This window comes from Delphinapterus leucas, chromosome 16 (assembly GCF_059928025.1).
Source record: "Delphinapterus leucas isolate spDelLeu-1000000601 "Yukka" chromosome 16, BTC_Dleu_Yukka2, whole genome shotgun sequence".
NCBI classification, from domain to species: domain Eukaryota; kingdom Metazoa; phylum Chordata; class Mammalia; order Artiodactyla; family Monodontidae; genus Delphinapterus; species Delphinapterus leucas.
Genome location: NC_143144.1, coordinates 74416343 through 74428437, shown reverse-complemented (window position 1 = coordinate 74428437; position 12095 = coordinate 74416343). Strand labels below are relative to the sequence as shown.

The 12095-nt window shown below is 33.9% G+C and overlaps 1 protein-coding gene across 1 annotated transcript in view; it reads left to right on the top strand.

Moving 5' to 3' along the window:
* RAB11FIP2 (RAB11 family interacting protein 2) overlaps positions 1-11530 on the top strand; it is a 42185-nt gene extending 30655 nt beyond the window's left edge. The window contains exons 5-7 of the mRNA XM_089897368.1: positions 1376-1421; positions 7201-7408; positions 10844-11530. Coding sequence (XP_089753494.1) covers positions 1376-1421; positions 7201-7408; positions 10844-10875 — 286 coding nt within the window. The 3' untranslated portion in view covers positions 10876-11530. The remainder of the gene's footprint in view (positions 1-1375; positions 1422-7200; positions 7409-10843) is intronic.
* The last annotated feature ends 565 nt before the right edge of the window (positions 11531-12095 follow it).

Sequence of the window (12095 nt, the reverse complement as noted above, 5' to 3'; positions counted from 1 at the left end):
TTTGTATTTGTTTTCTTTTAAGCCACTTTTCTGTCAGGCTTTTGAGACTTTGCCGGTACAGTGACTCTAGTCTGGGACCATACAGAACACCATAAAGACGGTGAGGTACAGGGAATGAGAAAATGTGTCAGCCGAGTCGGCCTGTAAATGGTGCATCGTAGGTATTTAAAACATGTTTCAGTCTTCCCTACCATGTCACCCAGCTCTACTGAAATACCAGATTTATCCACAGGAGCTCTAGGTAGAAAAGGTCAGCAACCGGTTCTGGAAGCTAGTACTACAAATCTTAGTCATAACAAATGAAACGTTGGATATGTGAGAAATTCTCTTGAGGTGGTTGTACATGCCTCCATGCCCTGTAGATTTACAGCTGGGGATATGTACTTGTAATAATAGATACTTTTCAGTGTCCAGACTTTTTGTGCATACAGTCAAAAGTTTTAAAAGTGAATTTCTTCAAAGGATTCCAGTTATTTGGCTGATAAAGCACAGATAACGAAAAAATATATTTTACAGTTAAGTCTTTTTTTTTTTTGGAATAAAAAGGTTCCTAGGACAGTAATGCTTTGTAGAGGTTCTAATGGCTAATACTCTTAAGTGCCGGGTAAAAATTAAACTTGAATAGCAACGATGAAATATTTACTCACCAGATGGCTTTGAAGTTTAGCTTCTTTTTGGTTCCAGTCCCCTTCCTAATGGACATGTTTCAAAGAAGAAAACGGTTATAGCATTCAGCTGTGATGTTTTCGTCCTCTGTGCATGCAAGAAATCCATTTTGTTTTGGTCCATTTGGGTATTTAAATTTTGAAGACCAGCTACTTAGAAATTCATTAATGACAGAAATGGTTCACACAGCTCCGAATTCATTCTCCTTGATAGGATAACATTTAAAGGTTAATTTTTCTAATACCTATAGAAATAATTGTTTTAAAAGATTGCTTCAACTCTTTTAGTCTACAGTCTTCCCAACCTAAATTTATTTAAGTCTCTATAGTTTTATATCAGAAGGCCTAAGGTAAGTGAGTGTGTGTATATAAAATGAGTAATAACATTATAGAATTTAATTTTATAAAACATCTCACTAGGTAAAATCGCTTATATTTAAAGATGTTTAGAAAGTACACGTTAGAGGTACACTTCTTCAGTTCTAATAATACTGAAGGGTTTTCCTTCAAAGTTTAAAATTTTAGCTGCTTTAGAATGTTTAGTAAATATTGTTTTTCTTTTACATCCTGGATTAAATTTCACTCACTCAGGTAATATAGGAGTTTAGAAATTGTTATTGCAATGTTGGTTAAAATGTCCTGTTTTTATGTTTCCTCCCACGTGTACTATGATACGCTTTTAACATTTATGTTTGTCTTTTATTGCTCAGTTTTCATATGAATCCGACAAGTAATGAAGACCTCAGGAAAATCCCGGTAAGTTGCAGAGGGGGTTAGAGAATTACCAAAAACCAAGCCACAAGCTGTCTTTCTGTCTGGGGCACATTTCTAAAAAGGCCTCCGTCTCCTTGAATCCCTCAGTTATCCACAGATTATAGCTTAGTATGATGATTTAGGGAGAAAGAAAAACAGCAAAATTCACACTTTATCTTTAATATACCATAGGGTGTGACTTCTGTATGATCTATGGAAGTGTACGCAAACATAGTTATAATTGAAGCCAATTTAGAATATACAGGTTTTGTTTGCAGACTGTTTAAAAATCCATATGAAAGCTGTATGTCAGGTCAGCATTATAGCTGTGAAATAAGAACATGTGGAGAAAGCTGCCATTTTGTTACTGTTGTTGTAAATCAGGTTGAGGGGAGAATAAACCTGCTTGTGAACACTTAACAGTAGGAAGAGCTTCCTGGCCAGAGACCCATTTAACCAGGAGTGTGTGTGAAAGATCCTTTAGGACACTTACCTTCCAAGTCAGAACAAAACCAAATATATTAACAGGCTTCGTAGCGACCAGCCAAGTTAGCTCACATATTTTGCAAGGATTATTCAGATATCTTAACTTCATTTCATTGTTATTTGAAGTCCAGTTTTCGACCTCTGTTCCGAGGTCCAGTACATCTTCAGTCTATTCTAAATACTATACTAAGCCTAGAGAGAATAAGTTGCTTTACAAAAATATGGGCACATGTCTTGGTAGGAAACTAAATTCTCACTGAATAACAGAAATAAAGCCTTTATTCCAAGAGGCTGGTGGTTGCTGTTTGAACCGTCTGTCCTTAATGTGTGTGATCCAGATGTGTAATAAGAATTTTTCGAAGCAATAGCATATCACAATCTTCTATGGTGTGATAGGCTGAGAAGAAACCATGGTGTTGTGTAAACCATTCTAAATGCAGTCATTTGTCTTTAAAATGGTAGAAAACACTATAGAGGCAGAGGACTTTGTACTGTGTTTTTGCAGTTTTAATGTACATGATGTGTACGTTTTGATGTTTCATAAATACTCAAGTCTTTATATTATGGCAGACTGGCGAGAAACGTCAGAATATATGAAGTCAGCCTTTGATCAGATAGTAAAATGAATTCTATCAGGCGGTTACTTAATCTCAAACAAAATGCGACATCAAAAAATCGATTTAATGTGCAGCTATTGTTTATTAAGCAACCTTAATTACAATTTCTATGTGCTTGTAAATGTACTTTTCCAAATCTTGTAATTTATTGCTGTAAAAGCATCCTTAGAATTCTTTAAAGAAATAAAATGTGAAAATTGTTTTAGTTCAGGGATTTAAAGGTGATAAAAGAATCCTTGATGTGTGATTATTTTTCTCTGGAATACTAACTATTCTAAATGACAGTTAAAGGATTACTAGGTGTTGTTAATTTACTGCAAGATACAATTAAGAGGAGAAAGCTCATCCTCATACTGATCGTTATTGAAAAAAAGTATTTGAACAAGTTTTATGTTGAAGATTATAAGATGTTTGAAGTAATTTACCTTAAGTTCTTTAATAATAGCTGTCCACCAAGTTATATTTTTTTCCCCTTCTGGACATAGTATTTTGTAATTAAGTTTGTATGTCTTATATGCTAGTGCCAACACCTGTCTGTGAAAGCAGTGTTTAAACAGGAGCAGTAGCCAGTTGAAAGGGCAGTGTGAGCTCTTTAAGGCCTAATTAAGAACTGAAAGGGAGATGAAGGGAGTAGCACAAAAGATGTGAAAGTAGCTGAGATGATATTCCCAGAGCAAAGTTCCTCATTAGAACAATAATGAGATGATCAGAGAATGCCAAGGCTTCATCTTATCTCTCTCTCTCTCTCTCCTCTAGTTGCCTTGGATGTCAGTTAGTACCCCACCAATATTTGGTTACCAGGACAACCTTTCTTTAAATCTTCAGTTATTTTGAGTCTTGATAACTTGCTTTTGTTGAAATTTAAATATTGTAAAAAATATACATTTCCTAGTTTAAAAGGCTAGACTGTGAGTAAAGTAAAAATAGATCACTAGTAATTCTCAAAGTATTTTGCACAACTGTTATTTAAAATTCCAGTTAGACAACTTAATGTAATAATTCTGTTCACTCACCCAACTCTTATTTTCTTATATCTGCATATGGAAATTTTTAACAGAGTTTGGGTAGGAATGAAAAAGGATTGGTTATGAAACGGGAAGAGAGAAGAAAAATTTACATTAAATTTCAATATAGGAAGACATCTTAAAAACATATGTGCCATCTATATGGAGTGCTAGAGGAAAAACTGTTGAGTACTTAGGAGTCCCATGTTAGGTTATTTGAGTCTTTACCAGTTTGGAGATTTCTCAATTTTAGTTTTTCTAAGAATAGTATTAAAAGTATCTTTTGAAAAAATAATTCATTTTTACATTTGCCTGAGAGTCTTCCTCTTTAAGCAAAATAATTTTTGTAACCAGAAAATATTTTAATTTTCTACTGTATTTAGTTAATATTAATCTTTATTTTATTTGGAATTATATCAACAAACAGAAGGATAGATGTATTTATTGAGTATATTAGTCAATTTAAGAATCTTATGCCTAAAATTAGAAGGTTTACATGAGTTTCAAATATGGGATAAAATGTGGAACTAAGCATAAAACTGTTTTTAATTATTTTATATTCTTTTCCAGAATATAGTTTATAGTACATGTGTTTCTAAGATGTTTTTTTGCATAAAAACTTGATGCAGAAATTTGGGGTAAATTTTTCACATAAAAGGATAAATGGAAAATTTATTGAAAAGGTCAGAACTGTATTTCCAAGAAATCTGTTTATCCATAAGTATTAGATGGTTGTGAGGGGGAAAAATAAGCCAAATAATGGATTTGTATATTCTAGATTATGGCTTATATCTGAACAATATTGTGGGATAATATTTGATTATTTTGAGAGATTAAATTTTAGATTGATTTGTATCATGGCATTAATTTAAACTCCTTATGTCAAAATAAGAATTTTTTGACATGCCTTTCATCCTCATTGTCTGTAGAGAAATGTTAAAAAATTATTTTAACTACATTCTCTGGTAGCACTGGTATAGTGTTAAATGTAACAATATAAATGATTTTCTAACTGCATATTATCACTTAATTAGTTTGGAGAAATCAGTTCATATATGTATAATTTGATTAAGAGAGGCCCAGTCTGATGCTATTATTATGTTAAATTAAGAAAAAAGGTAAAACAATCAATTGGTAATGAATCCCATTTAGTTTAATTTCATTAATCCCTGCAGTTCTCACGAGAACTGCTATTTTTCAGTAAATATTGTATTAGAAAAATTAAATCAGATTAGTTGGACATAATCACTTTTTTAGAATGCAGTTCTGAAAGACCTCTTTGCAGACCAGGAAATGTTAGAGTTGAAAGGGACCTTAGAGAACATCTCATTTATCAGAGAAGGAAAGTGAGACTTAGGTGGGTTTCAGTCTCAAATTTGTGCAGAATTACTTAGGTTAAAGTAAGAAACTTTAGCTTATTTTTAATTAATGTTTAAAATATACTTAGCTCTATGGTATGTCTTATCTTTTCTACAGAAACCTGCTGCGTATAATAAATGTCAATAGGAATGTGTTTAGGAAAATCTAAGTTTTGTATCTCTAGATGACTTATGACCAATTAAACTAGTAAATATGTGTGTATACTTATTCTAACAAAAAGTTAATTGATCTGAAAGAGAAGAGAATAAAAAGTAAACCAACACGTATCTCCAGAATTGTCCTTTAGTTGTCGTAAAACAATATTCTGGAATGTTTTGGGGGACAAAGGTAATCTAATTCATAAAGTTGTATCTATACCCAGTTTCTAATGGTAAAATGAGTCATTTTTAAACTTCCTTTTGGCATCCTCTCTATTCTGTTAATCTAGTAGAGGCTCCTCCTAACTTTTGTCTTTACTATTTAAATAGCTTTGTAACTAATTGCGGTCCCTCTAAATGATCTTACCCACTGCTGCCATTTTCCTAAAACTTAGCTTTAATCATCTTTCCTCTGTTTAGAAACCTTCAATGGGCTTTCTATTTCCCATAACACTAAGTGTGATAGCATCAGACATCCTTGATGGTCTGTTTGGAACCCACTGTTTCAGCCTCTTCTCTCTGTGCCCTGTCCTGAACCTTATTTCCCAGCCGTGCTCCACTGATCACCTTTATTAGCCACTGTGCCTTGAACCTTGCTTCCTCCTTTGAACAAGCAGAGCCACTGCTTGAGATGCCCATTATGCATTTCTGCCTGGCAAAATCTTTGAAGGCCTAGTGCAAGCTATATTTTCTCTGCAAAACCTGAGAGATTCTATGGATTGGAGAAGTTTTCAGCCAGGAATATTATTTTGCCTTTATCCTAGAGAAGGGAGTGTGCTTGGGTAACACAAGCATCAAATTGCTATCTGTGCTCTAGCTTGTTTCTCTGGTGCAGCAAAGTCATGGGGCCTGGTGAGGAGGGGATAAAAAGTTACACTTCGGCTTTACTGATGAAAACTCCTGGATGCATAGCAAATTAAAATAGATCCTGAAATTGAATACAGACAAATTTAATTCTTATGACAAAAAAGGAAAAAAAAAGACCTTTCTACGTTCACCAGTCCTCGTTCTCCGTCCTCCACTGAATAGATTAGATACTATTAGTCCTTAAGAGCAAGGCCAATTTCCTCGGTATTTTAGTTTATTTTCTTTAAAGCCAAAGGGAAATGTTTGGAAAGAAAGTGATGAAAACCATTTTAAGTTGTTGAATGTAGTGATAGAACTATGTATAAGAAGGCATAAAGATTGCTACTTTATATTTTGGCATTATATTTTACATAATGAAACATCTAAATATTATGCACTTTAAATAGATGATGTTACAGTGCCTTTTTGATTAAATTTCTGAGAAATATTTTTCTTTTAATATTAGGATGCTTTGTAATAAAAATGAATTGAATCAATGCCTTTTTTTTGGTTTATGTTTGTACCTTTGTGTTAAGAGAATTTTCACCAATAGAATGAGGTTAAACAAAATAAAGTAAGTGAAATGGGAGAGAATGCAGATATACTAATCTTAAGTGTTAGCATGACTGTAGTTGAACTCTTGAGTTTCCTGACAACCAAGGCAAAAAGGGAAATAAAATAAATTGTATAGGTATTAGTACTAGGAGGAGAAAATAGACTAGTTACTCAGAGGAGAAAAGGTTCTATTTGCCTGTAAGTTAAAACAGTAGTTACTCCCATGGAGCTTCTTATAAAGGATGCTCATGGATTTAGTTCTGAATGCCATCAACATTTCATAGCAAACTGGAGAAGCAGAGTTGATATTGCTGTTTCTTGTAACCATCTTCAATAAAAAGGCAAAGGCATAACATTAAACTACAGTTCAGTGGAAGCAATTCCACGAGGACTAAACTAATATCCAAATGTATAGTTTTCAATAGCTTCTTATATTTCCTAAAGTTAATTCTTACAGATCTTTTGATTTTGTCTATTTTAATTATGTTTATTATTGAGCATTTAATCTCTTAACTTAATCTTAAATTACGTGGTCAGTTTCTTATATTTAAGAATTTAGGGTTGTAATCAAGGCTTTGGTGTATCTGCTTTAGTCCCTTCCTCAGAACTGGCTAGCCATTCTGTGAACTGTCACACTGGTTCTAGCCAAGGATAGAGAAGAGTTTGACGAGGGTTTGAAACAGTTGAACTTCAGAATAACTCATAATTTGCCCCTGATGTGCTGTCTATTAAAGTGACCGTCTTTATCCTACTCTAGGACAGCAACCCTTTTGATGCCACTGCAGGCTATCGTAGTCTCACCTACGAGGAGGTACTGCAGGAGCTGGTAAAACACAAAGAGCTCCTTAGGAGGAAAGACTCCCACATCCGGGAGCTGGAGGACTACATCGACAACCTCCTTGTAAGGGTGATGGAGGAGACGCCCAGTATTCTCAGAGTGCCGTACGAACCATCCAGGAAAGCTGGCAAGTTCTCCACTAGTTCATAAGCCAATGGTACTGCATTTATAATTGGGGAGAAAAGAAAGGAAGAAAGAGAGAGAAAAAATAGCAGAAAAGCTCGTTACTGAGAGAGACCACACTATCAGGTTTCATTCCATACTCTCCTTCATTGTGAAGAACTGTTTCACCTGTAAATATTAGCAGGGACTATCAAGAGTGACCTTTGAAGTGAGCTAAATAATTTAAACCTTTAAAGTGAAGATGGGCCAGATTCTCCTGAACAAGCAGTTCCTTAGGATTCACTTAGGTGCTGGTGCCGGCCCACTAATCTGCCATAGGCCTAGGAGTATCTTTGGAAGTACATGACTTATTCCTCAGGAACAGATTTCTCATCAAGCAGAATTGATACTGTGGTTGGTTTCTCAGAAGTCAATTTGTACAGATTTAGCTGCAGGAATACTGCTCATTATAAACACTACTAAAAAAAAAGTTCATATTTTATATACATATATATACATGAATAGTATGTTCATGTATCTTTGTATATAAAATACATGCATATACCTCATATATACATGTGTTTTTAGAACATTTAAAGACAACTGGTTGCCTCTAAAATTAGGATACCAATTAGGATTTCTTAATTTGAAAATATATGTGTGCTCTGTCAATGCAAAACAAATCGTCATTGCTACTATAATGGTTTGTTACACAGAAGCTGCTTCAAATCACTCTTGACTATGTGAACCTTGGTTTCAAAATAAGCTGCTACTATATATTATTCCAGCATCAAATCTTTTCTCTTTTTCCAAAAGTAATGATCTAAAGCCCCTTTTTAAAGAACGATGTATTTTAGGAAACTTCATTAACCTTGCAACAGTATGAATTTCTTGAATTAATTTTTATCTTAATATTTGAGTTTTGTTTGAGCTATAAGCAGAAGATAAGCAAGTGTGACTTGTTGAGATTCTGAATGTCTTTAAAATATTCAGTACTAGCAAAGAAAATATTAGGAAGTTATATCTGAAGATAATTTGGAGGGTGGGGGGGAAGTAGGTGATCATTCTGATGCCTGATAACCGAAAGCAATGAACAAATTCTAGGAATGAAGAATTAGGCTCGGTTTCAAGTTACATAAATAATGGAACAGATGGTTGCATTTGGTTTCTGAACCAAAATAAGAGTTACTAAAGGAGGGCTGAGTTTTTAGAATAGATCTTTACTAGCACGACATGTTACACTATTCTACAGCCACCCTGTAAGAATAAATCAGTATTACAGAATTGTGTCAGCTTTGTTTTTAAGTCTGCTCCCCAAAAATGTTGACTGCTATCGTGAATTGTCTTTATATATTTGTACAGAATTAGTCTTTAAAGTGAAAATGATATAAAAATATTACTAGTCATCTGCGGACTTTTAACTTTAAAGGTCTGAAATACACACTGTGGGACTGAATCTGCGTCTTCTAAAGGCAGTTCACCTGTGTATGGAGACATACATTCCCCAATCTTTTACCAAATGCATTTCTGTCTAATATTTATCTCTACTAAGACTTCATTGAGAGTTAAATACAAAGCGCATATAATAGTTTTGCTCAGTTTAATATTTTGAATCAGATAATACTTGGCCAAGCTTATATTCACAAGCTAAAATCCCTTATTATTTGTATTTTTCTGAGTTTCTTGTTTTTCTATGAGAGCATAAATTTTGAAATTCTGAAAATTTTTCTGAAATACAAATAATTTTTAATAGGAGACAAGGAGAAATAGCTTTCACTGACTTTTTCCTCCACTTCTAAATTTCTGTAATAAACCTCACAATCTGGTATAGAATTTTATTTTCCCATTTGAGGTCTTGGTAGTTCTTTTTAACATGGTGCCATTTTTAGTTAACATTTATTAAATGTTGCACAATTCTTAGTATTTTTTCTGTTGTTAGTATAACTGAGGCTCTTCTTACACTTTTAAAAGTACTAAAATCCACGTGTTTGCAGTATTATGACATTATCTGCAGATATTTCAATATGCTTTGGCCAAATTTACTCTTCATAGAATGAACCACGATGCTAGTGTTGTACTGGGGATATGTTTTATGTAAATAGAGCTCATGAAAAAGTATGGTTAAGGGACTGCCATTCTTTTTATGAGGAAATTCATTTTTAAGGAGGATTCTTTGCCTGTATAAAAACTGTTAAGGATTAGACTTGTCCATACGTTAATGATTTGGTTATAACTGCGTCAATATTTTTATCTTTAATTCTGAGACAAGAATTGTATTGAAAACTGAATCTGCATTTATCACTGCCCGAAATGTTCTGTTCCGACGTTTATGAACTTTCTTTCACTCGTGACCTGGAATCAAACTGACTATATATATATATATTCATAATCAATCGGTCAATATAAGGAACTAAAAGCAAAAAGTAAAAATGAGTTCCTAAGTAAACATAACAGTGTTTCCTGTGTTTGTGGGCAGAAGTGCAAATAGAGTAGTTTTAATTTTTAGCGTTGTAGAAAAAAAGGCCAAAAGATCACATTAGTTTATTTTTGCAAACTATAAGTTTTAAGTATTCTAATGGTATATTTTGTTAGTAACTTAGACAAGGAAATAAAACATATACTCATTCAACAACGCGCAGCACAATAGACTTATAGACAGAGTTTACTTTTGCTTTTATGCTTAAAAAAGGCATGTTCAAAAATATTTCCACCAATAAGAGGATTTTTTTAAATTGCAGAGTTTATAATAGTCTCAAACCTGTTTTAAGCTTAACATACTTCTGTTACATAATTAAAAATATTTCTGCTAATATTTTTTAAACAGTATAGTTTTACAACCAGCTCCCCTCCCAGTTCTAAAATTCAGCTTCAAAGTATTGAACATAACTGTCCTACCACTTAGGCTTCAAGTTCATTTATTAAATACCAGGGAATAAATCTTAGAATTGTATATAAAATGATGTGTCACCCGTTCATGAAAAATATTTAAGTATTGCTTTTTGCTGCTGTATTCTGCATTGAGCCTAGTTTTGCCATCCTCCCATGAATGTAGTATTATCCATAGATTATACATAACTACATCTGTTGCTTTTAGCAGTAAGTGAAGATTTCGTTGTAATTTTCCAGCTGTGAAAATGTTGCCTGTATTTAAAACGGTTTCGTGAATGGAAACCTAAGTAAAACTCAGCTCGCTAGTGACAGACTTGCTTTCCTCACATCCTTCACCAACTCCTCCGCCCTCACCCCCCCACTGCCTACCACCCCCATAAGGGTGCTTATTCTTTAGCACGGAGAATCTCAAAAAAAAAAAAAAAAAAAAAAGAATTGCTGTCTTTAATATATCTAGAAATTGTTACGCTAGAACTTTTTTTCCTCTTAGGTTTTTAGAAAAAGCAGCCTACCTTGGATTTGTAAAACAAGGTGAAACTTTCTGATGTCTGTGTGCTCATATGTCTTATAGATATGGTTGGTGTCACGTGTGTGTGTAAATGAAATATGAAGCATGCTCATTCCCTCGATCTCTTTGAAGTAAAAGGGAAAGGATCGCAGTGCTGCTGATTCATGATTGTACATGGAAGGGTCTGTCAGCACACACTGAAAGCCCCCGTTTTCACAGATTTGTAAGTTTAATAATCCAGATGCAATCATTGGAGGTATTTAATATGCAATAGGTAGCATCTTAACTAATTAATCTGCATAAGAAGTGTTTTCTGGTGTACTTAATAAGAAGTGTAGAAGCTCTTCAAGCATTAAATTGGAGTTGACATTTTATTTCATTTATTTTCCATGTCAAAAAGTACACTCTTACAGTGGAATTGAAGTCTGTAACAAATGATACATTTGGACCTGTCAATCTTCGATCTTAGGGGTGGTTTGATTTTGAGGTACAAAAAAAAAATGCCGCAGATCTAGAAATGTATATATTTAGCAGGTATTTGAAAGATACAAGCATTATTTATAACTGAAGAGTATTAACACTTAGTAAAATGCTCTAGTAACTTGTATACATTTTTGCAGGTACAAACTCCAATGTATGTAAGCATTATGTAACATGACAGTTGTATAATTTATGTAATCTGATGCATGAATCAGAATTTTTACATATGATTATTGGTTTATTATAGTTGATTAAAATGTTTAATCTTAATTTGGTTGTCATAATTTCTTACCGCAGATAAAACAGCATGAGTATTCATTTGTACATGAGCCCTCCTTGTCTTTTAAAAGTACAGTAGGATGCCTCTTATTATTTGATGTCTGGCAGCAGGTATTCTGTAAGACCTGCAGACTCACTTCACTATGAAAAGAGTTTTGAAAAGTAAGGTTTAGCGTGGACACTGTTTAGCAGCCCTTTGTGTGTAAGATATCCCCTCACAGGGACAGAACTTACTGTTTGGTAGCAAATTACATCTGCGTATTTATACAGAGGCTAAGACCTATGCTGAGTGCTTTCTCTTTATGCGTTATTTCATTTATTCTTCACAACAGCCCTCTACGGTAAGGACTGTACAAGCTTTCAGAGGAAATTGAAGACAGCTAACAAAACAGCTATTTGTGGAACTCGAGTAGAGTAGAGTTGGCAAAGCCACGGCATTTCTCACTAGTTTTTAGCGTCCAGCTCATGGCAGAGACCGCTAATTCATGCCCACTTCCAGCCTTCTCAGCCTGCAGTCCAGGTATATGCCTGTCCATCCCAGATGCTGTCTGAGGGA